This window comes from Salmo trutta, chromosome 26 (assembly GCF_901001165.1).
Source record: "Salmo trutta chromosome 26, fSalTru1.1, whole genome shotgun sequence".
NCBI classification, from domain to species: domain Eukaryota; kingdom Metazoa; phylum Chordata; class Actinopteri; order Salmoniformes; family Salmonidae; genus Salmo; species Salmo trutta.
Genome location: NC_042982.1, coordinates 12,522,697 through 12,549,109, shown reverse-complemented (window position 1 = coordinate 12,549,109; position 26,413 = coordinate 12,522,697). Strand labels below are relative to the sequence as shown.

The window sequence follows — 26,413 nt, the reverse complement described above, 5'->3', positions numbered from 1 at the left end:
GTTATTCCCATGAAACAAAATGTTCGATTTTCTAAGGCTGTGAAGAGTCCCCACAGGAAGGTGTTATCTCCTGTATTGTATCAGTGATAGTAGACAACTGTAACCAACCAGAGAATTCCACCCAAAACATTCTGTGAAATAGCATCTGTCTCCTGGGGCCTTAGATGAAATCCTACCCTTCATCACATAGTCGGATATTAAGAAACCATTACCAGCTGGAAATCAGTGAAGCTATACAGGTCCAAGAGACTATTTACTACCGACCTGCTAATCATGAGTTAATACATGCATGGTGAACGCACTCTGGCAACAAAACCCCTCTAAGCCTCTGTTTTACGTACAACCACAAAACAGCTCCTTTCCCTGACTCTTCATAGTTCTGACCGATTGTGAGGATGTTCGCGGGCTAACCGCTAGCTACATTTGACCCTGGACTGAGGTCAAATGAGAGAAGATGAGATTAGTGATAATCTGGGTCTAGGACTGCAGCCATAAAAGGAAAGAGCTTGGCTTGACAGCTCCCCAACAACATCCTCCCTTCACCTCCCCCGCACTGATGTCCCTGCAAGGCTAATCCCTCCAAAATGGTTTGTTGGAAATTAAAGTGCTGATCATCATCATCATCATCATCATCATCATCATCATCATCTCAGATCAGACAGTGAGACTGTGTTGAGGCTGTCTGTGCATATGTTACCAACATCACTGAATTAGGTTTGATTGACCTGTGAGACTGTATTTTAACATACTGTCACATTTTATTTGATTATGAATATGAGATGGTGAGGTGAAATCATTATTTCTCTGCATTTTAAAAAGGGAGTGTTAAAATAGGAAAACAACTTGAAATGATACTTCCTAGACTTTATGTACACAAGAAATGCGTGGCAAAGAGCATCTTGTACTTTTCATCATTTTTATTTCACAATCTTCACCGATTGGGATGCGATTTGTCACACTGTGCTAACATTTTCTCAGCCTCACACAATCTCTGCAAACCCCGTTACATAAAATAGCACATAGGGCCGTAAATGCTTAGGCCATAACAAAAGAGCTATCAAAGGAACTATTCTCTATGGCCCTCTCACTATTTGATTGAAGTAGGGGACTTGGTCTGTCCTCTTCTTGGCCTTTGAAATACCCTAGTGTAAAGGAGTACGGGAGCTGGCCAAACAAATACACTGAAGTGAGTTGAACTGAAGTGATTAATCCTCTAAAATGGCGCTGAAGAACAGTGTACACAGAAAGTGCAGACAAGGGACTAAATTAGACCACTGAGCTAAAGACAGGTCTCTGGACTCCCTGGAGCCTAGTGGCACCAACATTCACTCACTGCAGACATGATATAATGCAGATATTTGTTATAATGCACCATATTTAGCACAAGCTTCAGTCATTTCCATTTGCAGTCTGTGTCATCGAAGTAATGACAGAAGTAATAGGAAAACAAACCCTGTGAACTGTGGTTAAGTCAGAGTAGAGACTGTCACTGTATAGGAACATATTTTATCCTTGTAAAAAACTACTGATTCGGTTCAATACTTCCATAGAATTTGTTGCAAAGAAAAACCCTACCGACAGAACTGTCAAAACACGGATTTCATAATTACAAGCACTTTTGCACAGTTTTGTTGGTTTTGGGAAAATTCTACTTGTATCTAGGGCCTGACTAATAATGACTGCCAGAAGGGACTTTTCTAATTGAGGGGAAGGATCAGTTGTGTTTTGTTATCTATTTATGAACTGAAAAAGATGATTTGAGGCCCAGTCAATAAAGTGCATCACACAATCCTCTATGGAGTATTGCTGCTGCATACACATCGACTGACAGTCTATGTGAGACTAGGAAGTCATTAGTCTCCTTCGTTTGAGAGGAATGTTCCTGAGATAAAACCCATCTATCCCACACAACAAAACAAACATTATTCCAGTGAAACATACAATAGTGTTTGAAAACACAAAGAAAAACTGTTATTGCCATTTTCTCCCAGGGCTTTGGCTTTTTATTTATTCACCTGTTCTGGTCTAAGGGATACAATCCCTTGCCAGTGCTGGCACAGTTTGTTTTCCCCCCCAATAGCACAAGACGAAGCATCTGAACACATTAGAGCACATGAACATCCATATATTAATGGAACCAACTTATCATCTTTTAATCAGATCTCGGGGAGCTTCCCAGCGTCGAGAACACTTGACCTAATGTGCTTTCAGATAGATACCTTGTATGAATTAAAGGTCCATGGTTATCAAACCTGCAATATTTCTTAGCTCCTGCGTTTTACGGGCGAATTGACAGAGACAAATGCTACCCAAAGTCCTTTGGGGCGAGAATCCATCAAATAAAAGCAGCCTGTGAACCAAGAGAACTCCAGCGTTCTTTAGTCAATGAGGCTTAATTGGCTTTGAACACAGGGTGGTGTTAAATCAGTCATACCTCTTGTGCAAGTCAACATTCTGTGATGTCACCTGTGGTGTGGGGTACTGCCACCAGCAGGGTCTTTTAGAGGGCTGAGGCATGGCAAGAAGGACACAGGGGATCTAGGCAAGACAGCATTGCTCTGAAGACATCTTTCAGGGCACAAAAAATAGCTTCTCAAGGAGGTCACTAGCAAATTGAGTGTCAAATTTTGACGTGAATCAATGGTTAGACAGACATAGGCAGTCATTTTTATTTATAGGTTCAAATCTCTCTCTTGGGAAGGACCAGCAAACATGCTCTGCGACACTAACTCCTCCACCTTGACTGTATCCAGCAATCCTTCAGTCTTAAATAGGCTACTTGCTATGACTGCCAGTTTACAACAGTCCTACTTCTAGCAATGGTTATCCACCGCTAGATGCAGATTCACTACATATTTTCATAATAAAAACCTAGGGCGAAGACCAGGTTAATGCCAACAGCCACACATACTTTCGGTTAGATGATTACCTTGTCATAAATGTGTATGAGCTTAGCCCTTGATGCTTATACTTTCAAAGAGATTCAAACACCTCCCTCTGCAACTGGATCCTGGACTTCCTGACGGTCCGCCCCCAGGTGGTAAGGGTAGGTAACAACACATCCACCACGCTAATCCTCAACACAGGGGCCCCTGAGGGGTGAGTGCTCAGCCCCCTTCTGTACTCCCTGTTCACTCATGACTGCACGGCCAGGCACGACTCCAACACCATCATTAAATTTGCCGATGACCCAACAGTGGTAGGCCTGATCACTGACAACAACGAGATAGCTTATAGGGGGGAGGTCAGAGACCTGGCCATGTGGTGCAAGGACAACAACCTCTCCCTCAACGTGATCAAGACAAAGGAGATGATTGTGCACGCCAACATTCTCATCGACAGGGCTGTAGTGGAGCAGGTTGAGAGCTTCAAGTTCCGTGGTGTCCACATCACCAACAAACTAACATGGTCCAAGCACACCATGACAGTCGTGAAGTGGGCACGACACAACCTAATCCCCCTCAGGAGACTGAAAAGATTTGGCATGGGTCCTCAGATCCTCAAAAGGTTCTACAGCTGCACCATTGAGAGCATCCTGACTGGTTGCTTCACTGCCTGGTATAGCAACTGCTCGGCCTCCTACCGCAAGACACTATAGAGGATAGTGTGAATGGCCCAGTACATCACTTGGGTCAAGCTTCCTGCCATTCAGGACCTCCATACCAGGCAGTGTCAGAGGAAGGCCCTAAAAATTGTCAAAAACTCCAGCCACCCTAGTCATAGACTGTTCTCTGCTACCATACGACAAGCGGTACAGGAGCGCCAAGTCCAGGTCCAAGAGGCTTCTAAACAGCTTCTATCCCCAAGCCATAAGACTCCTGAACATCTAGTCAAATGGCTACCCAGATTATTTGCATTGCCCCCCCCCCCCCTCCACACAACTGCCACTCTCTGTTGTCATCTATACATAGTCACTTTAATTAACTCTACCGACATGTACATACTACCTCAACTAACCGGTGCCCCCGCACATTGACTCTGTACCGGCACCCCCCTGTATATATATATACATATATATATTTTTTTTTACTGCTGCTCTTTAATTACATGTTACTATTATCTCTTATTCTTATCTGATTTTTTGAAACTGTACTGTTCGTAAGGGGCTCGTAAGTAAGCATTTCACTGTAAGGTCTAGACCTGTTGTATTCGGCGCATGTGACTAATAACATTTTATTTGAAAAATTGATTTGATGTGTATATTGGCTTTCTCATCTGAGATGGACATGCTCTCCGCATCTCAAGCTCTTTCGAGAGTTCTTAAGATTTAAGAGTGATTAATGAACATACAGTGGGGGAAAAAAGTATTTGATCCCCTGCTGATTTTGTATGTTTGCCCACTGACAAAGAAATTATCAGTCTATAATTTTAATGGTAGGTTTATATGAACAGTGAGAGACAGAATAACAAAAAAATCCAGAAAAACGCATGTCAAAAATGTTATAAATTGATTTGCATTTTAATGAGGGAAATAAGTATTTGACCCCTCTGCAAAACATGACTTAGTACTTGGTGGCAAAACCCTTGTTGGCAATCACAGAGGTCAGACGTTTCTTGTAGTTGGCCACCAAGTTTGCACACATCTCAGGAGGGATTTTGTCCCACTCCTCTTTGCAGATCTTCTCCAAGTCATTAAGGTTTCGAGGCTGACGTTTGGCAACTCGAACCTTCAGCTCCCTCCACAGATTTTCTATGGGATTAAGGTCTGGAGACTGGCTAGGCCACTCCAGGACCTTAATGTGCTTCTTCTTGAGCCACTCCTTTGTTGCCTTGGCCGTGTGTTTTGGGTCATTGTCATGCTGGAATACCCATCCACGACCCATTTTCAATGCCCTGGCTGAGGGAAGGAGGTTCTCACCCAAGATTTGACAGTACATGGCCCCGTCAAATGATGCGGTGAAGTTGTCCTGTCCCCTTAGCAGAAAAACACCCCCAAAGCATAATGTTTCCACCTCCATGTTTGACGGTGGAGATGGTGTTCTTGGTGTCATAGGCAGCATTCCTCCTCCTCCAAACACGGCGAGTTGAGTTGATGCCAAAGAGCTCCATTTTGGTCTCATCTGACCACAACACTTTCACCAGTTGTCCTCTGAATCATTCAGATGTTCATTGGCAAACTTCAGACGGGCCTGTATATGTATTCTTGAGCAGGGGGACCTTGCGGGCACTGCAGGATTTCAGTCCTTCACGGCGTAGTGTGTTACCAATTGTTTTCTTGGTGACTATGGTCCCAGCTGCCTTGAGATCATTGACAAGATCCTCCCGTGTAGTTCTGGGCTGATTCCTCACCGTTCTCAACATCATTGCAACTCCACGAGGTGAGATCTTGCATGGAGCTCCAGGCTGAGGGATATTGACAGTTCTTTTGTGTTTCTTCCATTTGCGAATAATCGCACCAAATGTTGTCACCTTCTCACCAAGCTGCTTGGCGATGGTCTTGTAGCCCATTCCAGCACACCCTTTAACCTGTTTGGTATAGGGGGCAGTATTGAGAATTTTGGAAAAAATATGTTCCCATTTTTAACTGCCTCCTACACCAACTCAGAAGCTAGAATATGCATATTATTGTTCAGGTTTGGATAGAAAACACTCTGAATTTTCTAAAACTGTTTGAATGGTGTCTGTGAGTATAACAGAACTCCTATGGCAGGCAAAAACCTGACAAGGTTTCAAGCAGGAAGTACCCTGTCTGACAAGGAGTCGTGCGTCTTACCTCTTTTTATTGAAAAGTAAGGATCTTAGCTGTAACGTGACAATTCCCAGGGCTCCAATAGGCTCTCAGAGCCCGCGAAATAACTGAAGGTTTACGAGGGAACCTCAGGTTGAAACATATTATCGCCTTTTGTAAGTGGATGCTCGGAGGACCTTTCAATGATGCGCGTGCATGAGTCGCTTCTGAGGAGAAATTTTATTCGGCTGTTTAGGCTCAATGCATACTCCCGGTCGGAATATTATCACTTCTCTACGACATAAATGGCATAAAAATTGGTTTTAAACAGCGGTTGACATGCTTCGAAGTACGGTAATGGAATATTTAGACATTTTTGACACGCCAATGCGCCATGCGCGACACCGCGAAAAAGCATTCTAGAACTCACGAACAAAACGTCGCTGTTGGAACATAACGATGGATTATTTGGGACCAAACCAACATTTGTTATTGAAGTAGAAGTCCTGGCAGTGTATTCTGATGAAGAACAAGCAAGGTAAGAACATCTTTCTTATAGGAAATGTGATTTTGGTGGAGGCTGACCTGGGTGGGTATCTAAATAGCTAGCCCTGTAATGCCGGGCTATGTACTTAGATTATTGCAAAATGTGCTTCATCCGAAAAGCTATTTTAAAATCGGACATATCGAGTGCATAGAGGGGTAATGTATCTATAATTCTTAAAATAATTGTTATGCTTTTTGTGAACGTTTATCGTGAGTAATTTAGCAAACTGTTAGTAAATTCACCGGAAGTTTGCGGTGGTTATGCTTTTTCTGAACGTCACATGCTAATGTAAAAAGCTGGTTTTTGATATAAATATGAACTTGATTGAACAGACATGCATGTATTGTATAACACAATGTCCTAGGTGTGTCATCTGATGAAGATTATAAAAGGTTAGTGCTGCATTTAGCTGTGGTTTGGGTTTATGTGACATGATATGCTAGCTTGAAAAATGGCTGTGTGATTATTTCTGGCTGGGTACTCTGCTAACATAATCTAATGTTTTGCTTTTGTTGTAAAGCCTTTTTGAAATCGGACAGTGGGGTTAGATTAACGAGATTCTTGTCTTTAAATAGCTGTGAAATAGTCATATGTTTGAGAAATTGAAGTTATAGCATTTCTAACGATTCAAAAATCGCGCCACTGGATTTCAGTGGCTGTTACGTAGGTGGGACGAGTTCGTCCCACATGTACTAGAGAGGTTAATAAGAGTGTGCTCCTAATCTCAGCTCGTTACCTGTATAAAAGACACCTGGGAGCCAGAAATCTTTCTGATTGAGAGGGGGTCAAATACTTATTTCCCTCATTAAAATGCAAATCAATTTATAACATTTTTGACATGCGTTTTTCTCGATATTTTTGTTGTTATTCTGTCTCTCACTGTTCAAATAAACCTACCATTAAAATTATAGACTGATCATTTCTTTGTCAGTGGGCAAACGTACAAAATCAGCAGGGGATCAAATACTTTTTCCCCCCACTGTAGGCTATACATCAACATAAAACATTTTAGTGATGTGCAAATAAATATACTTTGATGTGTAAAGATAGTATCAAAATCCCACTACATTGCACTAACGTAGGGTGATTCAGTTTGCATTTTGAGGCTAGTGAGGTGCTTTTGTCCTCATAAATGTATCTCCTGTGTTTAACATTTTAGTCATTTAGCAGATGCTCTTATCTAGAGCAACTTACAATAGTGAATGCATACATTTCATACATTTTTTTTCTCCGTACTGGTCCCACGTGGGAAGCGAACCCACAACCCTGGTATTGCAAACACCATGCTCTACCAACTGAGCCACACGGGACTGAATTCCTATGTAACAATTCACCCACTTTAACTGTAAGAATACAGTTACATTTCTTTGGCTAATTGATCTAGGAAGCGTTGTCTGAGGCTGTCTGCATGCCATTCAAACAATGAGCAGCCACAATTTCAACTCAGTAGAAATATTGTCACATGTGATGATGCTGGAGAGACGAAGCAGGTACTGGGAGTAAAACATTTAATATAGAACAGACATGGAACGAGACAGTAACAGAAAAAACAATCAATACAGAAGTGGGGAACAGAGCTGAAGGACTGACAAATATAGGGGAGGTAATAACAGGTGAGACCAATATCGCCGAGAAGGGGGGGGATGGAAGCATGACGATCCGGCTGAGGCAAGACGCCTGTCAATCCCGCTGCAGAGAGGGAGCCCGAAGATCCGGTTGAGTGTGATGTGGGGTGGGAAGCCGCCAAGCCAACCGAGGCATGAAAACCTCTCGAGCCAGCCAGGTTGTGAAAGCCCAACAGGCTGGCTTAGGCATCCCCGGTTCCATCAGCGGCGGAATCCACCCCGACGTTACCAACAAAACAAAAAACAAAACAAAAAACTCCTGGACCGGCTGGGCAAACAAGAACTGACGATCCAGCTGAGGCCCGACGTGGGATGGGCGCCATCCGAGCCAACCGGGGCAAGGAAAGCTCTCGAGCCAGCTAGGGCGTGGAAGCCTGACGAGCTGGCTAGGCACCCCCGGTTCCATCGGTGGCAACCCAGAGCCGATGTCACCATACCAACCGGAACGCCAGTACTCCCCGATGCTTCGTATGTTGGCTTCTGTATTCTGTCATGTGATGACGCTGGAGAGACGAAGCAGGTACGGCGAGTAAAACATTTAATATAGAACGGACATGGAACGAGACAGTAACAGCGTCAGCAAACAGATAACACAGACAAAAAACAATCAATACAGAAGCGGGGAACAGAGCTGGGGGACTGAGAAATATAGGGGAGGTAATAATAGGTGATGAGTGAGTCCAGGTGAGTCCAATATCGCTGATGCGTGTGACGAGAGAAAGCAGGTGTGCGTAATGGATGATAGGAGTGCGTGATGCAGGGCAGCCTGGCGCCCTCAAGCGCCCTCAAGCGCCCGCGGGGGGGGGGAGAGCGGGAGCAGACGTGACAAATATGAAGTAAACAATAAGTCACTTATGAGAACATTCCCTCTATGTAACACTTCAATCTGCTTTGAATCTAAATGGATGTATACTAAATACCCTGTTGTGGTAACCAATGGTAACCAAAAATAGTACCAAGGGTGCTATCAGATATTAATATGATTCTTTACTTTGATACTATCGGATCCTCTGTAAAGAACAAAACCCTCTCAGTGTATAGGATCTTTAAACTACAAATTCTCTACAGAAAGAAACTCCTCTTCAATCATTTTAGTTGCCTTTTGAATGGCTTTCAAACAAATGTGTTTATGTCTTCTCCCACAATCGAGTGGATTCCTGATCAGACTGTAGCCTCTGTTGGTTAACATTGACTTCGAATGATTGTAAAATTGGGACAACCCACTTCTCGACCCAAATCGTTAGTAAAGTAAACTAAGTGAGTGACTAAGAGCGAAAGTCTGCTGCATGTGGGGAAGCGAAACAGCTCTTGACCAGAGGACTTTAACGTCACCCTGACAGACAAATTACATGTACTGTACAAAGGATTAAATACATCTAATGTGAAATGATTCCTTAAGAAAATAATAAAATGACAAATCCCCTGTACCAACATGGGTAACATAATTAAGACGATAAATTAATTGTAGGGATGTAATGATTCACCGATACGGATAAGTGCCTGGTTAAAATGTTTAAGATATGAGTGCATCGGTCTGTGGGAGACCAATCTGATCCAAATGTAGCATGCATGCATCGGTCAGATTTAAACGTTAGGAATCGCTGATTCACTGAAGTTGTTTACTAATATTGTTTTATTCTGAAAATACCTCTTATCTGTCGTGACTGAATTGATGTGTCCTCTCCTTCAGTTCAGTAGCCTATCAAACGTGTATGCATGTAACTGAGTATGACTGCCTCATCATAAGCACTCGGTTACATTGCATCGGATGTCATTCATTTGAATGGGGACCATCCGCAACGGAGTGGAATCCCAACACCTCCTTACAGTAAGAAGGCTCTGGTGTGAGCTGGATGCCGGATACTTTGAATGTCTTCCAAACTCTCCAGCCAGAGTCCATCGATGAAAAAAACGTTACCAAACCACAGAAGAGGAAAATGTGGTTTTCAAAGATGGGTTTATGGGATAGCTAGCAACTTGCAAACAATGAATTACCCATTAAGTAAGTGCTATTCTAATAGTACAAGTATGTTAAAAAAAATACACATTGGTTGTTAAGCCAATTATACTTTTATTGTTGCCTCCTGTTTTAGTTTATTGTGATGGCAATGACGTTTGTTTTTGATAATAATTATTAGGTGGAGGTCGCTACCTACAGTACAGCCATAACAAAGCTTTTAGCTAGCTAGCTGCTCTGTAATACAGCTTGACTTGCTAGAAAGTTCCAGAAACAAGTTGAGGAAAAAATAACTAAACAAAACATGTTTTATTATCAACAGAAACAACGAATGAAAAGGTCATATTTTGTAAATGGGATCTCTGACGAGAGACTAGGCTCTCCTCCATTTTGTCTTACGTTGTGAAACCCTATTCTGTACTCTACATCCAGTAGCGGAACGAGTTTGCATGAAGTTGATGTACGGCGTAATGAAATATGTCACAATGTAAATGGGTCATGCAGAGTGCACGAGACACAGCTGCTTGCACCAACAAGAGGTAGGCCGATCCCTGTTCTAATAGGCTACTTGTACATCTGGCACCTTAAGCATTCAGATGCTTGTAAAATGTCTTTCGCAATGTCAAATCACAGGCTTTATTATACTGAAAAAATATATAAATGCATCATGAAAAAATGTGAAATATTTTACTGAGGTCATATGAGGAAATCAGTTAATTAAAATAAATTCATGAGGCCCTCCTAATCTATGGATTTCACATGACTGGGAATACAGATATGCATCGGTTGGTCACAGATACCTAGAAAAAGGGCCTTACAATGGGCCTCAGGATCTCGTCACGGTATTTTTGTGCATTCAAATTGCTATCAATAAAATGCAATTGTGTTTGTTGTCCATAGCTTATGCCTGCCCTAACCATAACCCAAACGCCACCATGGGGCACTCTGTTCACAATGTCGACATCAGCAAACCACTCGCCCACACAACGCCATACACATGGTCTGCGGTTGTGAGGCCGGTTGGATGTACTGCCAAATTTTCTAAAACAACGTTGGAGGCGGCTTATGGTAGAGAAATGAACATTAAATTATCTGGCAACAGCTCTGGTGGACATTCCTGCAGTCAGCATGCCAATTACACACTCCCTCAAAACTTGAGACATCTGTGGCATTGTGTTGTGTGACAAAACTGCACATTTTAGAATGGCCTTTTATTGTCCTCAGCACAGGGTGCATCTGTATAATGATCATGCTGTTTAATCAGCTTCTTGATATGCCATACCTGTCAGGTGGATGGATTATCTTGGCAATGGAGAAATGCTCACTAACAGGGATGTAAACTCATTTTTGTGCAGAAGATCTGAGAGTTGTGTAGCCTACAAGTGTGGACGCAACTCACATCCAACTGCTGATTGCGGTTTTCAATCATTCAGATTTTATTTAGATTGTTCAAGTTCACCATAAGAAATAGTTTTGGTAGAGAACCTCTTCGTGAAATTCCAAACTGTCTAATCCATTCGCTTTCGAGACGGGCATAAACATTTCTATATGTAAATATTGACATTGTACTAGCTCAAAATATTTTCAATCTGCAAAATTAACTAGTGGGTGATAGAGATTTCAGATAAATGGTGGAGTGACAAAAAGCATACATTTCTTCCCACCCCTAATCTGATAGTGGGGTGGTACTGTTGATGCTCAGTTTGCCCAATGGCTCAGCTCAGGTGCCAATACACACACACACACACACACACACACACACACACACACACACACACACACACACACACACACACACACACACACACACACACACACACACACACACACACAGAGAGCCACTCATCTCAGACAGATCCAGCTCAGAGAGGCTCAGCTCCTGAGCTCCTATCAGCTGCAGATATTAATTTAAAATGGAAAATGAATGTGTTGATGCAACAAAAAAAAGTATCGTATCGCATCAATTCGTTCCCGTAATCAAACCAAATTCCAACTGAATCGTTTCAAACTCAAAACATATCATTCCTGTATCGGATCGGTGCCCATGCATCGAAATACGTATCGAATCATTCATGAAAGCAAAGATGCACATCCCTAATGAAATGATATTTGAACAAAGCTAACCATTTTGTATTGTGTACTGTTATAGAGTAATTGGTGTGATCACATACACTTGCAGGTTGCCTACTTTCTTGACTGTTCAGGAGGTTGGATGCTGGTGTAATGATAGAGATTAGGCTTGGCCGGTATACTGTATACCGGGGTATTTTGAAATAGCCAAGGAATGGTTTTTCAATACCGTCAATACCGTTGAAACCATTTCTTTGAAGTTTTTCAATAAATTGTAATATTTGTAGCTACTTCTTAATAAGTAAATACCTGTAGTCAACTTGTGCAATACCTTTGGAGATAAAGCAGATCACGTTCTTCAATTCACCTGTCACATTATTTTACATTATGAAGCTTACTATAGTTCCCCAGAACAGTTGAGTCAGTCACGTGTTTGTTTGTAAATAGCACAATGGGAGAAAGCGGGAGCAGGTCCAGCTTTGTATTGACAGGGGTTGTGTTTATACTGAGAGTCAATTGTGTTTTTTTAAACTAAAATAGAAAGATCAGGGATGTGCAACTATTGTTTTCCTTTACAGATAATACATGAGTGCAACACATTCGGCAGAAAATAGCTTCATTTTCATCAGATGACAATAGAAGTGCATCACTATTTGGGTGGCAGCCACACAACTAAATGAGCTTACAATGAAAAGCAAGGTATTTTTTTGCAAAAACAATGCATGGCCACCATATTTCTAGTGTTTAGCATAGAAAGAATGTAGCCAGCTACATTTCCTAATGTTTTGCTTAAAGTTAATATTTAATTTTTACCTGAGAAAAGTAGGCTGGCTACACCCAGAAAAGTACCGGAGAAAAGTAGCTACACATCAGTCAGAGCTCTGTCTTTTGATGGAATGACGTTCATGAATTCTTATTCAAGTGGAGAAGTGCAACTGAAGCAGAACATTTGTCTGATGTTGAACAGAAATTACAAGAAGCATTTTAGATCTGCTCTTATGAAACACAGCAAGAGACTTATGCAAAAAACACAGAATTCTGCATTAACGTGACCCCTAAGTTTAACTTTCTAGTTATCTAAGCAAGTGGCTGAACCAATAAGGTGACAAGGCATCACATAGTGTTTGCTTTCTGCTGTGTTTGAGAAGTCAAAGCCCTTGGGATGAGTTATTTGTACAGCTGCCACTGCTGAATTTGGTGCATTTTTTCTCCTCAATGTTCTCGGCCCTTCTGCTCCTCCCCCATCTTCTCCAAGCAGAACAGGCAGGCCCGTTTTCCTAGCGACTCCAGACAGACACAGTCTGTACACATGCTGCTTCAGAGCCAGTACTGTTCTTCCTTCAGACAAGCATGTGTCAAAACTTTCTTCATTTGCACAATGTCCCTAGCTCCCATTCGCTTGTAAATGTCCAAAATCACCAAAAATTACATTGGGTAGCTCCTACCTATATATACATAACTTTAGGAGCTGGATTTCCTGTCTTTGCAACTCAATTATTTTCATTTGCGCTTGTTAGCATATTTAGCTAGCAAACTCCATGGAAACTCGCTATTACATGTGCTAATTTTGATAGCTTTCTCGTAATCGACACTCAATGGGCTTTTTTCAGGCTTTTTTTGGCACCCCCTTGTGTACTAAGCCGGTAATACCGTAAATCCTGGGATGAGAGAAGGATGGTATGACGGTATAAAAACCTGATAGATATGTTAATATGCACAGTGATTTTGACACATCACCAAGCTGAAGGGAGCTCAGGGAATTCTGGGAAGCTGAGAGAAAGTTTAAGGACAGAGAAAACAAACTAGGCCTTAGCCAAATAAATGCCTAACTGTCAAGCAAAAAACTTCTCCAGTAACCTCTAAAATGCCTTTAGAGTAGACATCCATCCAGGTGAGAGCATCAACACGAAGATCGGCCAGCCTCGTCAAAAAAATGTCATCTTCACAATAACAACTACACAACGTGCACAGCCTTCGACCGCTTCAACTCCAGTTCAGCATGTGACACAGACAGAAGGCTCTCAGATGGTTCAATCTCAATGACGCAGAAATGTCTCAACTGTCGACGGAACTTCAAATTGGGGAGATGTCCAACCAAACACCCCCATCCCCCCACTACGCTACCCCTCCCTCCCTTCAACCTCATTCTCCAAAACAAAATGGGACAGGGAGATAATGACGAAGCTGGCAGCCGCACATCTTTTCAAACTGTAACCGCATCATGGGTGAAAATGAAATTGATTTGAAAATCCTGGCTCTGCCAGGGCAGAAGCAGAGAGGATTATGTGGTGATTGTACTAATGCTGTCTGTCCCTGGTCTCCCCGGCTTTGAATCAGGTCACTACCCCATCAGAGCAGCATTGGACAGCACCGTGAGAGATGCTAAAAGCCCTTGGGAGGCTCTAAACTGTAAAAAACCTGCACTCAGTCGGATGACTTGTTGAGAGATAGCGGTCCTTCGGGGGGCGGGGGGGGGAGACGACATGTGAAATTGTGTAGCACAGTTTCTCTCCTTATGGAGTTCCAGCCAATGTTTTTTTCCTATTTAAAATGTGACAATGCTTGTGATATGGTTGCAGCATGTATAAGCATTGTAATAGTTGCAAAACATTACTAATAGTACAAAAAAAAGTTTCACTTGACCCTATTTGTTATTTAAGCTAAATATTTCTACAATAGGATCTTGACATAACAGGAACACAAAAACCATTTGACCTATTCAAAGTAATTGAATTCACATTTTTCAAATCAGGACACAAAGCCATTCATGTCTCATAACTGAATTATGTAAATGTATTCAGATTTGGTTTAGTTTCTATCATCTATGCCATCTATGGCGCCCAGTGATGTCCTCTGTGGGTCACTTGCCAAGGATTCCTGGTAGAGTGTTAAGCCCCTATGAACATTACAGTACTGGAGATGAACACTTACAGTAAGTGCCCTCCTTCTGAGTATGCTAACGAACTACTTATCAGTAACTGCTCTTCCAAATTGAAAATCCATGTTTGGAGTCAATGACTTGGCAATTGTTAGAGGTAATGTGTGATTTATACGGTCATAATAACGCAACCACATTACTCTAATAGATTTAGTGGAACTTTTGGACTTGAAAACATGTGTCTAAGAAAAGTGACCACACAGAGAACAGACAGGATAATCAGTCTGGTATTTACAGTAAATTATCAATGTGCAGTTCTTAAAGAGAACAATGAAAATGTATTTTCGGTAGTGGAATTATGCAAATGGTCATAATCTCTTAACTGTGAGGTTTGGATTTGGATTGGGATCTGTGAGTCAACAGTTAGCTAAGCCATTCATTTTCTGCTGGGATCAATAGCACCTAGTATTGTAATCAACACTTGAATAATTCTCTGTTGTAAATCCTTCAACACTCAGAGGCAATCTCTTTGTAAATCCCACCACAAACCAAAAAGTAGATAAACTTAAAATAAAACGGCCTGTTCATTATAATGAGAATTGACAACATTCCAACACTAATACTGGAGAGGTTTGGGTGTGTTTCAGTAGCCTTGAAAACAAATAATATTAAATGAGCTGTAAAGTGTTCCATCCTTCCATACACTTGAAACTATGCCCCGAATTACATGGAAACATTGAGTAGGCATCATTTATCTGGTTTCATCCACAAAAGATGGAATGTCTAACATACTGTAGATAGACCAAATTCCTGGCACTGGTATACTTACAGTTGAAGAAGTCAGAAGTTTACATACACCTTAGCCAAATACATTTAAACTCACTTTATCACAATTCCTGACATTTAATCCAAGTAAAAATTCCCTTCCTTAGCTCAGTTAGGATCACAAATGTATTTTAAGAATGTGAAATGTCAGAGTAATAGAAGAGAGAATGATTTATTTCAGCTTTAATTTCTTTCGTCACATTCCCAGTGGGTCAGAAGTTTACATACACTCAATTAGTATTTGGTAGCATTGCCTTTAAATTGTTTAACTTGGGTCAAACGTTTTGGGTAACCTTCCACAAGCTTCCCACAATAAGTTGGGTGAATTTTGGCCCATTCCTCCTGACAGAGCTGGTGTAACTGAGTCAGGTTTCTAGGCCTCCTTGCTCGCACACACTTTTTCAGTTCTGCCCACATATTTTCTATGGAATTGAGGTCAGGGCTTTGTGATGGCCACTCCAATACCTTGACTTTGTTGTCCTTAAGCCATTTTTCCACAACTTTGGAAGAATGCTTGGGGTCATTGTCCATTTGGAAGACCCATTTGCGACCAAGCTTTAACTTCCTGACTGATGTCTTGAGATGTTGCTTCAATATATCCACATACATTTCCTGCCTCATGATGCCATCTATTTTGTGAAGTTCACCAGTCCCTCCTGCAGCAAAGCACCCCGACAACATAATGCTGCCACCCCCATGCTTCACTGTTGGGATGGTGTTCTTCGGCTTGCAAGCGTCACCTTTTTTCCTCCAAACATAATGATGGTCACTATGGCCAAACAGTTCTATTATTGTTTCATCAGACCAGAGGACATTTCTACAAAAGTAAGATCTTTGTCCCCATGTGCAGTTGCAAACAGCAGTCTGGCTTTTTTAAGGTGGTTTTGGAGCAGTGGCTTCTTCATTGCTGAGCGGCCTTTCAGGTTATGTCAATATAGGATTTTTTTTCTGAGGTCTTGGCTGATTTCTTTTAATTTTCCCATGATGTCAAGCAAAGAGGCACTGAGTTTGAAGGTAGGCCTTGAAATAGATCCACAGGTACACCTCCAATTACATTTACATTTTAGTCATTTAGCAGACGCTCTTATCCAGAGCGACTTACAGTAGTGAATGCATACATTTCATACAATTTCATACAAATCATACATTATTTTTTCTGTGCTGGGCCCCCGTGGGAATCGAACCCACAACCTTGGTGTTGTAAACACCATGCTCTACCAACTGAGCTACAGGGAAGGCTGTTGACTCAATTGACTCAAATGATGCCAATTAGCCTATCAGAAGCTTCTAAAGCCATGAAATCATCTTCTGGAATTTTCCAAGCTGTTTAAAGGCACAGTCAACTTATTGTATGTAAACTTCTGACCCACTGGAATTGTGATACAGTGAATTATAAGTAAAATAATCTGTCTGTAAACAATTGTTGGAAAAATTACTTGTCATGCACAAAGTAGATGTCCTAACCGATTGGCCAAAACTATAGTTTGTTTACAAGAAATTTGTGGAGTGGTTGAAAAACAAGTTTTAATGACTCCAACCTAAGTGTATGTAAACTTCCGACTTCAACTGAACAACTATACAGCAGAGAAGAAAAATCTTGTTTAGACAACAGATGTTACAGGAAAATGTTAAATAAAATGAGATGTCCTTCAAACGTGAGCTGAAGTATACTCTAAGGAGATAGTAATTCCCTAGATAACATTACACCATCCTTTCAAGGCCACATTAGCCATCAAACCACAATGTATTCCAGTCTGATCCTGATCCGATGCATAGGGGACCATATTAAAGCTATTGTTTGGGATTCTAAAAACAACAAAACAGCCAGCCCGCCACATTTTGGTATACAACTGAAGGATGAGGCTGGTGAAATGTAACCTTTTTATATGTATATATAAATAATAGAAATTACCATTATAAGGATTCCCAGATCCCAAATTGTAGCTTTAAAATGCTACACGGGGTCTGCTATGTCGGTACATCTCAATGAGAACCTGCTTCACATGTCGGATATCTGAACCTAGCGGGTTTCAAACGCACTGAGCCTTTCATACTTTAATTGAAAAGGGATATTTGGGTGTCTGTGACATCCGGGCCTAAGGGCAAAACACAAGCCCACAATGATCTCCACCCAAATACCACGAAAGGGAGCGGATATTGTCAAATCAATGATAATTGACCCGGAGGAGAGCAATCCCGGTGTCTGTGTCATTAATGCTTTAATAAGCAATTGTCAATTTTCTGCACTTCTCCCACATCAGAACACACCCTGCAGGCCATGGACTGCCAACTAGTGAAAAAGCAATTAAAAAGTAAAGCATTGTGACACAGAAATGCTGCAAAGAGATACAAAATAACTTTGAGATCCAACCGTGATTCACTGTGACTGAGAAGGATTAATTTGGGTTGTTGAGGTGGTATCAATCTCAAAGTAGTTCAGAATGTGGGACACTTTCACTGCGATCTAAATGTTTGGGGATGTAACAAGACGTTTGGGATATGAATTTAGTTGAAGCACGCAGAGAAGAAAATGTTCAACTGGTATTAAGTCAAATGTCAGCCAAAGACGTCAATAAAACGTAATCAGCATGATTCTAAGCCACAGCGGACCTCTATAGTACTTAATCTAAAGAATGCCTCAACATAGACTGCTGTACTAATGCATTCATGTTATGGTAATCTCATCTCATGTTCCGAGACTGACTTAAACAATCTTAGGGTTTAACAGGTTAACTTGCCAAGCAAATGAGGTTAAAATAACCTTTACAAAACCTTTATTTTAATCAATATCAAAGTGTTGATGCTGAAAAAGGACAATTATTTTGGTAACTTTACTTGCATGTGTTATAAGGCCCTTTTTCTTCGTCATCTTAGGAACATTGTTACTAGTACACCACAGCTACTGCGTAACAAAATTGTTTCTTTAAGGGTTCAGCTCCACCTATGCCTGTAATGTCATAACTAAGCCGCAGGCATCGGTAATGGAGTCAAGGCTATATTATTTCTCTAGGCCACGGATATCCCAGCAGCACGGCAAAACCAGCTTATGGAATCACATTGGCTACACTTTCTCATGCAACAAATGACTACCCTGGGGCCCACCCTGAAAGTTCTCTCATAGTGGACCTTGTTCTTTTATATATATTTTTTATCCGATTTGTCTGTTGAAACTGGGGAGTGAAAAATGCATGTTGTTCGCTTGGGCTACTGGGCACACAACTGCAGTTTGTTGTGTAGTCATTGATAATGGAGTTAACTGTTAAAAAGTCAACTTGAAGTCAACTTATGTTCACGAATGTAACTTCAGGAATCATGTTTTAATATTAGGCTCACTGAGTGACACTGTATGGAAGGAAACAACTAGGCACTGAGTAGAACATATATTACAGTACAGGCCAGGTGACGGCTAAACTCACTCTTAATTGAAGGAAATTAATGCACTGAGTAAACTGATTGACTGGATTTTTAAACGGATATCAATTGGTGAGCCTTAGTAAGATTTAACAGTAACTACGTTGGAATTGATTGACTTGATGATCAAGTAATTGAATTGATGGAAGTGATTAGTGAGAGGAAATCCAGTAAGTGGATTATAGGTCCTAAACCTGCTGGGCCTGGCTGTGACAACACCAGACTGATCAGCACACCTTTGACCTACAGGTTAACAATATAGGCTATAGGCTACCACAGGTTTTCAGATATTCCCACTGTGGCACTGCTGCATCACCGTGAGAGGATCTAGTATATAGTTCTCTAAACTGAAAGTTAAATGTTTGTCACTTTACTGTAACTTTCAATAGGTCTTATGCTGCATCAGATGATGACGTTAATGTGTACAATCCCTCACTCCTTACAGACGACACGTGCGACAATTAATTAAACGGTAGTGTGATATAAATGTTCAGGTCAAGAGACGCTAGATAATTATTGAATGAATGTCTTCAATATAATATCTGAATGTGACTTGCCATTAGAACATGATTGTGTGCTCCGATAGTCTTATGTAGGAGAACATTTAAAGTGAATTGATACAATATACACTGCTCAAAAAAATAAAGGGAACACTTAAACAACACAATGTAACTCCAAGTCAATCACACTACTGTGAAATCAAACTGTCCACTTAGGTAGCAACACTGATTGACAATAAATTTCACATGCTGTTGTGCAAATGGAATAGACAACAGGTGGAAATTATAGACAATTAGCAAGACACCCCCAATAAAGGAGTGGTTCTGCAGGTGGGGACCACAGACCACTTCTCAGTTCCTATACTTCCTGGCTGATGTTTTGGTCACTTTTGAATGCTGGTGGTGCTTTCACTCTAGTGGTAGCATGAGACGGAGTCTACAACCCACACAAGTGGCTCAGGTAGTGCAGCTCATCCAGGATGGCACATCAATGCGAGCTGTGGCAAGAAGGTTTGCTGTGTCTGTCAGCGTAGTGTCCAGAGCATGGAGGCGCTACCAGGAGACAGGCCAGTACATCAGGAGACGTGGAGGAGGTCGTAGGAGGGCAACAACCCAGCAGCAGGACCGCTACCTCCGCCTTTGTGCAAGGAGGAGCAGGAGGAGCACTGCCAGAGCCCTGCAAAATGACCTCCAGCAGGCCACAAATGTGCATGTGTCTGCTCAAACGGTCAGAAACAGACTCCATGAGGGTGGTATGAGGGCCCGACGTCCACAGGTGGGGGTTGTGCTTACAGCCCAACACCGTGCAGGACTTTTGGCATTTGCCAGAGAACACCAAGATTGGCAAATTCGCCACTGGCGCCCTGTGCTCTTCACAGATGAAAGCAGGTTCACACTGAGCACATGTGACAGAAGTGACAGAGTCTGGAGACGCCGTGGAGAACGTTCTGCTGCCTGCAACATCCTCCAGCATGACCGGTTTGGCGGTGGGTCAGTCTTGGTGTGAGGTGGCATTTCTTTGAGGGGCCGCACATCCCTCCATGTGCTCGCCAGAGGTAGCCTGACTGCCATTAGGTACTGAGATGAGATCCTCAGACCCCTTGTGAGACCATATGCTGGTGCGGTTGGCCCTGGGTTCCTCCTAATGCAAGACAATGCTAGACCTCATGTGGCTGGAGTGTGTCAGCAGTTCCTGCAAGAGGAAGGCATTGATGCTATGGACTGGCCCGCCCGTTCCCCAGACCTGAATCCAATTGAGCACATCTGGGACATCATGTCTTGCTCCATCCACCAATGCCACGTTGCACCACAGACTGTCCAGGAGTTGGCGGATGCTTTAGTCCAGGTCTGGGAGGAGATCCCTCAGGAGACCATCCGCCACCTCATCAGGAGCATGCCCAGGCGTTGTAGGGAGGTCATACAGGCACGTGGAGGCCACACACACTACTGAGCCTCATTTTGACTTGTTTTAAGGACATTACATCAAAGTTGGATCAGCTTGTAGTGTGGTTTTCCACTTTAATTTTGAGTGTGACTCCAAATCCAGACCTCCATGGGTTGATAAATTGGATTTCCATTGATTATTTTTGTGTGATTTTGTTGTCAGCACATTCAACTATGTAAAGAAAACAGTATTTAATTAGATTATTTCATTCATTCAGATCTAGGATGTGTTGTTTAAGTGTTCCCTTTATTTTTTTGAGCAGTATATTTACAAAAGTATGTGGACATGCATTCAAATGAGTGGATTTGGCTTTCAGCCACAGCGGTTGCTGACAGGTGTATAAAATTGAGCACACAGCTATACAATAGACAAACACTGGCAGTAAAATGGCCTTACAGAAGAGCTCAGTGACTTTCTACGTGGCACTATCATATGATGCCACCTTTCCAACAAGTCAGTTCGTCAAATTTCTGCCCTGCGAGAGCTGCCCCGGTCAACTGTAAATGCTGTTATTGTGAAGTGGAAACGTCGAGGAGCAACAACGTCTCAGCCGCGAGGTGGTAGGCCATACAAGCTCACAGAACGGGACCACCAAGTGCTGATGCAGGTAGCGCGTAAAAATGATCTGTCCTCGTTTGCAACACTCACTAACGCGTTCCAAACTGAGCAACGTGAACTGTTCATCGGAAGCTTCATGAAATAGGTTTCCATGGCCGAGCAGACGCATACAATTGTAAGATCACCATGCGCAATGCCAAGCGTTGGCTGGAGTGTTATAAAGCTTGCCGACATTGGACTCTGGAGCAGTGGAAACACGTTTTCTGGAGTGATGAATCACGCTTCTCCATCTGGCAGTCCGACAAACGAATCTGGGTTTGGCAGATGCCAGGAGAACTCTTCCTGTCCCAATTCATAGTGCCAACTGTAAAGTTTGGTGGAGGTGGTTCGGGCTAGGCCCCTTAGTTCCAGTGAAGGGAAATCTTAACTCTACAGCATACAATGACATTCTAGACAATTCTGAGCTTCCAACTTTGTGACAACAGTTTGGGGAAGGTCCTTTCCTGTTTCAGCATGACAATGCCCTTGTGCACAAAGCAAGGTCCATACAGAAAGAGTCTGTTGAGTTTGGTGTGGAAGAACTTGACTGGCCTGCACAGAGCCCTGACTTCAACCCTGACTGCGAGACAAGCCTAATCGCCCAACCTCAGTGCCCGACCTCACTAATTCTCTTGTGGCTGAATGGAAGCAAGTCCCCACAGCAATGTTCCACCATCTATTGGAAAGCCTTCCCAGAAGAGTGGAGGTTGTTATAGCAGCAAAGGGGGGGACCAACTCCATACTAATGCCCATGATTTTGGAATGAGATGTTTGACGAACAGGTGTCCACATATCTTTGGTCATGTAGTGTATATATAGAGAAAATACTACAGCTTGGCATGCAGAGGCACTGTAGGGGCGTGTCTGGGTCAATGATTCCCAAACTCCATAGACAACCCGTCTACTGCAGTCAGCGAATATAAAACAATACTCTCTTTGTCTCTGTCTGGTGCAATGCATGTACCTCACAATGGGTAGAAAACCTAACATTGCTCTGTAAAGATCAGATTGCTCTCATTTAACATTACACAAAAATAAAAATATCATACATAACATCGATAATGCAAAACAATCAGCAGGTGTGTGTGAGAGGGAGAGTGAGTTAAAGAGAGAAATATTGTTGTTGTGTCTTGCATAGACCCCTCCAAAGAATTAGTTTTGGGGAGGGGGAGGGGTAATCATAGCCCCTCACTGACCTGCCAGTCCAAAAACACATGGCTGTGACCACGTGACTAATGACATCTGTGTCCAACAATAACATAATAGCCTTAAATTGACAGCTTGCATTGTCTGGGAGGTGATTAACTATAGGCTAAAACTACTCCCGACATAATTGGCACAAAGTAAATATGGATTTCATTCACAGTGAAGCTTTTATGGCGCTTTGGACTTATTTTTTATAACCGGGTAATATGGGCTGTTGTGCAATTCCTAAATCAAACTGCATCGTTATGTATTGTAGGCTACCCGCCGCAGCACTTGCCTGTACTCTCCCCCATTGAAAAGAGTAGCCTCCTATAATCTGCCGCTTCCCGGACATCATTTTGGGGCAATTCTATGACACACTTAACGTTTTCAGTGATTACCGAATGAATACCAGGGCAATGTCGTTTAAATTAGTCTACGTCATTATTTTGCAGTTTGGGGATGATAATGTGACATAGACTACATAATAAACTAGGCTACGGAACAACATCAAATCGCATATCAGATCAGAATGAAAATAAGTCTCTTGAAATCCACAATTTCAAAAAATATGTATATTTTTTATCGCTACATTTCTCATACCCTACTGATGAGTATTTAACTTAGTTAATGTCCTATTTAATGTAAAACACATCATGTGACATTTCAATATTTTAAATTAGATAACATTAGGCATCAGTAGCCTAAACATTAGCGAACCTGTCAATTGAATCATTGATCATTTCATTCCATGCTGGTTCTATGCTTCGCATACAAAACTCAGCATCACTTGGAGGCTGTGGATGAATGGAAAGTTGGACAGGGACCTACCTGATAACCGCTGTATCACCCTGACGGATAGTAATGTTGTCGGTCGCTCGCTGCATATCCACACTTCGGACGGGGAACCCTGTAGGAATAAGACACAGGAGTCTGAAAAAAGAAGCCTGCAATTGCCTCCAACACGGTCTCCTTCCGACCAGCATTTCGAACCGGACGCGCAGAGATCCCAGAGAAAGTGTTTGGACTTATAAAAGGGAATTGAAGTGGCGCTCCGACCCTTGGCAATAACCTACTCCACGACAAAGTGTGACCAAGGGTTTCTATGATGTTGAGGACGATAAATACGCGTTGAAACAACGAAAGCAAAATGGCTTGGAGGAAAACATATATTCCGTAAACCCTCTCTGAAAGCCCTGTATTCCACTGTGCTTTCAGCTCCCGCGTAAAGGCTGCTATAGACAGGCAGCAGAGTTCTTTAGAAGTGGGGAGGAAATTCAGTCCTCTCCAGTCACCAGCGCCTCTCACTCTAGAGCTCTCTCTACCCGATTACCCCACCCCCGCTTATACATCGCACTGCTGCCCCCTTCACGAGAGTCTGATGCGCCTTTTTTTTGGTTGTCACGACAACAGTACCAGCTGAGGTCCCCTTTCTACTAGACACAACTGCGGTCGGCAGCTGAGAGGAGAGGAAAGTCTTTGGCTATGTGTCTAAGTAAATGCCTCGCTTGTTGTTCAAGGTCCACAGTTAAGACTACATGCCAACATGGTCATGACGTAACCCAAAGAAATTAGAAGGAACATTTAGTTAATTAAATCATATTCATGGGCTTACATGTTCACATTTTAATTGGTTGTTTAAAAAAAAAAAATTATATAACATGTGTGGGGCAGGCTTTTCAGCGGTAAAAACCCACAGTATTGAATGCATTGTGCAGGCTTTCCCTCATACATAGAAATAGAATGATAATTCTAATATAATCCTGTCATTCTATTTCTATGATCCCATATAGCCTATTTCAGGTATTTCAAGATGACTGTAGGGCCACCAGTATAGCCCAGCTATGGAGCTCAATTGCTCAAAACTGAAGGCCTTGTCGAGCGGTATGCAGTATAGCCAGGTAATGTGACAAGGTGCACAACATCCTTGCTTGTCTAATGTCACCTCAATTCACCTCTGCAGGTCACCATCCTACTGCTGACACCAACAGAACTGAATGCCATATAGGGGTCTGAATGCCAAAAGGCTTCTTAACAGCTTCTGCCCCCAAGCCATAAGACTCCTAAACAGCTAATCAAAGGGCTACCCAGACCCCTCTTTTACACTGCTGTTACTCTCTGTTTATTATCTATGCATAGTCACTTTAACTCTACCTACATGTACATATTACCTCAATTACCTCAACTAACCTGTGCCCCAGCACATTGACTCTATACCAGTACCCCCTGTTTATACAGTAGCCTCACTATTGCTTTTTTACTGCTTCTGTTTAATTATTTGTTACTTTTCTTTTCTATTTTTTTACTTATCTATTTTTTACTTAACCCTTTTTTTTCTTAAAAAACTTCTTAAAGCATTAAGGGCTTGTAAGCAAGCATTTCACTGTAAGGACTTGTTATAGCTTATGTTTTGTCTCAAAATATTATTTGCGTGTTCTATTTTGTAAGCTAATGTATTTCTTAAAAGGCTACAGGAACATATTCAACAGTGAAGATTTATTTTGGGAAAGATTACTGTTCAGACATACATTTTCTCTTTAATACGCTCATCTCATTTAGCTTGGATAAAGTCACTTAAGATGAAAGAGCTGATGGGTAGAGTTGTTTATTGTTTATAGGGTCATGCCCAATCTGCCATCATAAAACTGTGTCTAGACACATTGGCTTTGATTTTGACAAGGATGGTAATTATAATCACTTTGGCTGTCACTGGAGCAAGGGCAAGAGATGCAAGGGCATGCCTTTAACTTCATCAGAAATGTAAATGTGCCAACCAATAAGATTTAGTTTTTTTCTTGCTAATCAGGAAACAGATTTAATAGGCTGTGTCCTTAAGTTCAATCACCCCACAGTTTAATTAATTGTTAAGTGAAATCATACAGTATTGCACAATTGATCATAGTGGGAAAAATAGTAAAAAGCATCAGCATTCACTGCATGGCGTCTTCATCTGCGACATTGAACCTGGGTTTATGTCCTGAATAAACACCACTATTTGTTATTATGATTAATGATCAAATGTAATCCTTTGTTGACTGCCAATGTAGCCTACAGCAGGGATCATCAACTAGATTCAGCCGTCTGACAATTTTTTCTTGAGCGGATGGTCAGGGAGCTGGAACGTAATTATATATCATTTGTAGACTGCAGATTGACCGCAAGAATCCCAAACAGATTTCCCAAATTAAAATCAATTGGAGCTGATTTGCTGGTGTTTTAACAGTATTTAATGTCCAACATAAAAAAAAAGCAATAAAAACTGACTCAGAAAACTTGGGGGGCCAAATAAAATCACACGCTGGCCAAATTCAGCCTGCAGGCCACCGATTGGGGAACCCTGGCCTATAGGAACCGTCTGTGGTTCAAATAAATTGTGAAGTATAGCACTAAAACACACTTGGCTTCTCAGTTTTATCATCAGCAGCATGGTGCAATGAGGCTTCACTGTGAGATTAGTCCAGAATGGAGCTGCATCTGTGAGAGATTGGAGGGAATTATGAGCATAATTAATATGGGACAGTTCATGGAACTGCTAATATTAGTGCATTAGAGGGAGCACTAAAATGCTTTCCGCTGTGGATCATCCTCATGCTCCTTAGAACAAAATGTCAAACTCCATCTTCCATTTACGAAAAGCAACTGAGAAGTTTTAGCCATTTTAGAGACATAATAGTTTGCACACTGCCAAGCTCTATGCATACTAAGG

At 41.9% G+C, this 26,413-nt stretch overlaps 1 protein-coding gene across 6 annotated transcripts in view; it reads right to left on the bottom strand.

Moving 5' to 3' along the window:
- Positions 1–26,413, bottom strand: part of LOC115163124 (limbic system-associated membrane protein) — a 1,234,562-nt gene that overhangs the window by 116,771 nt on the left and 1,091,378 nt on the right. For 5 of the 6 annotated variants that reach the window (XM_029714758.1, XM_029714756.1, XM_029714759.1 and 2 more), the window contains exon 2: positions 23,539–23,617. In XM_029714758.1, the coding sequence (XP_029570618.1) occupies positions 23,539–23,617 (79 nt within the window). Of the gene's footprint in view, positions 1–23,538; positions 24,024–26,413 lie in introns of those variants that run through there. The other variant, XM_029714754.1, reaches the window with a different exon arrangement.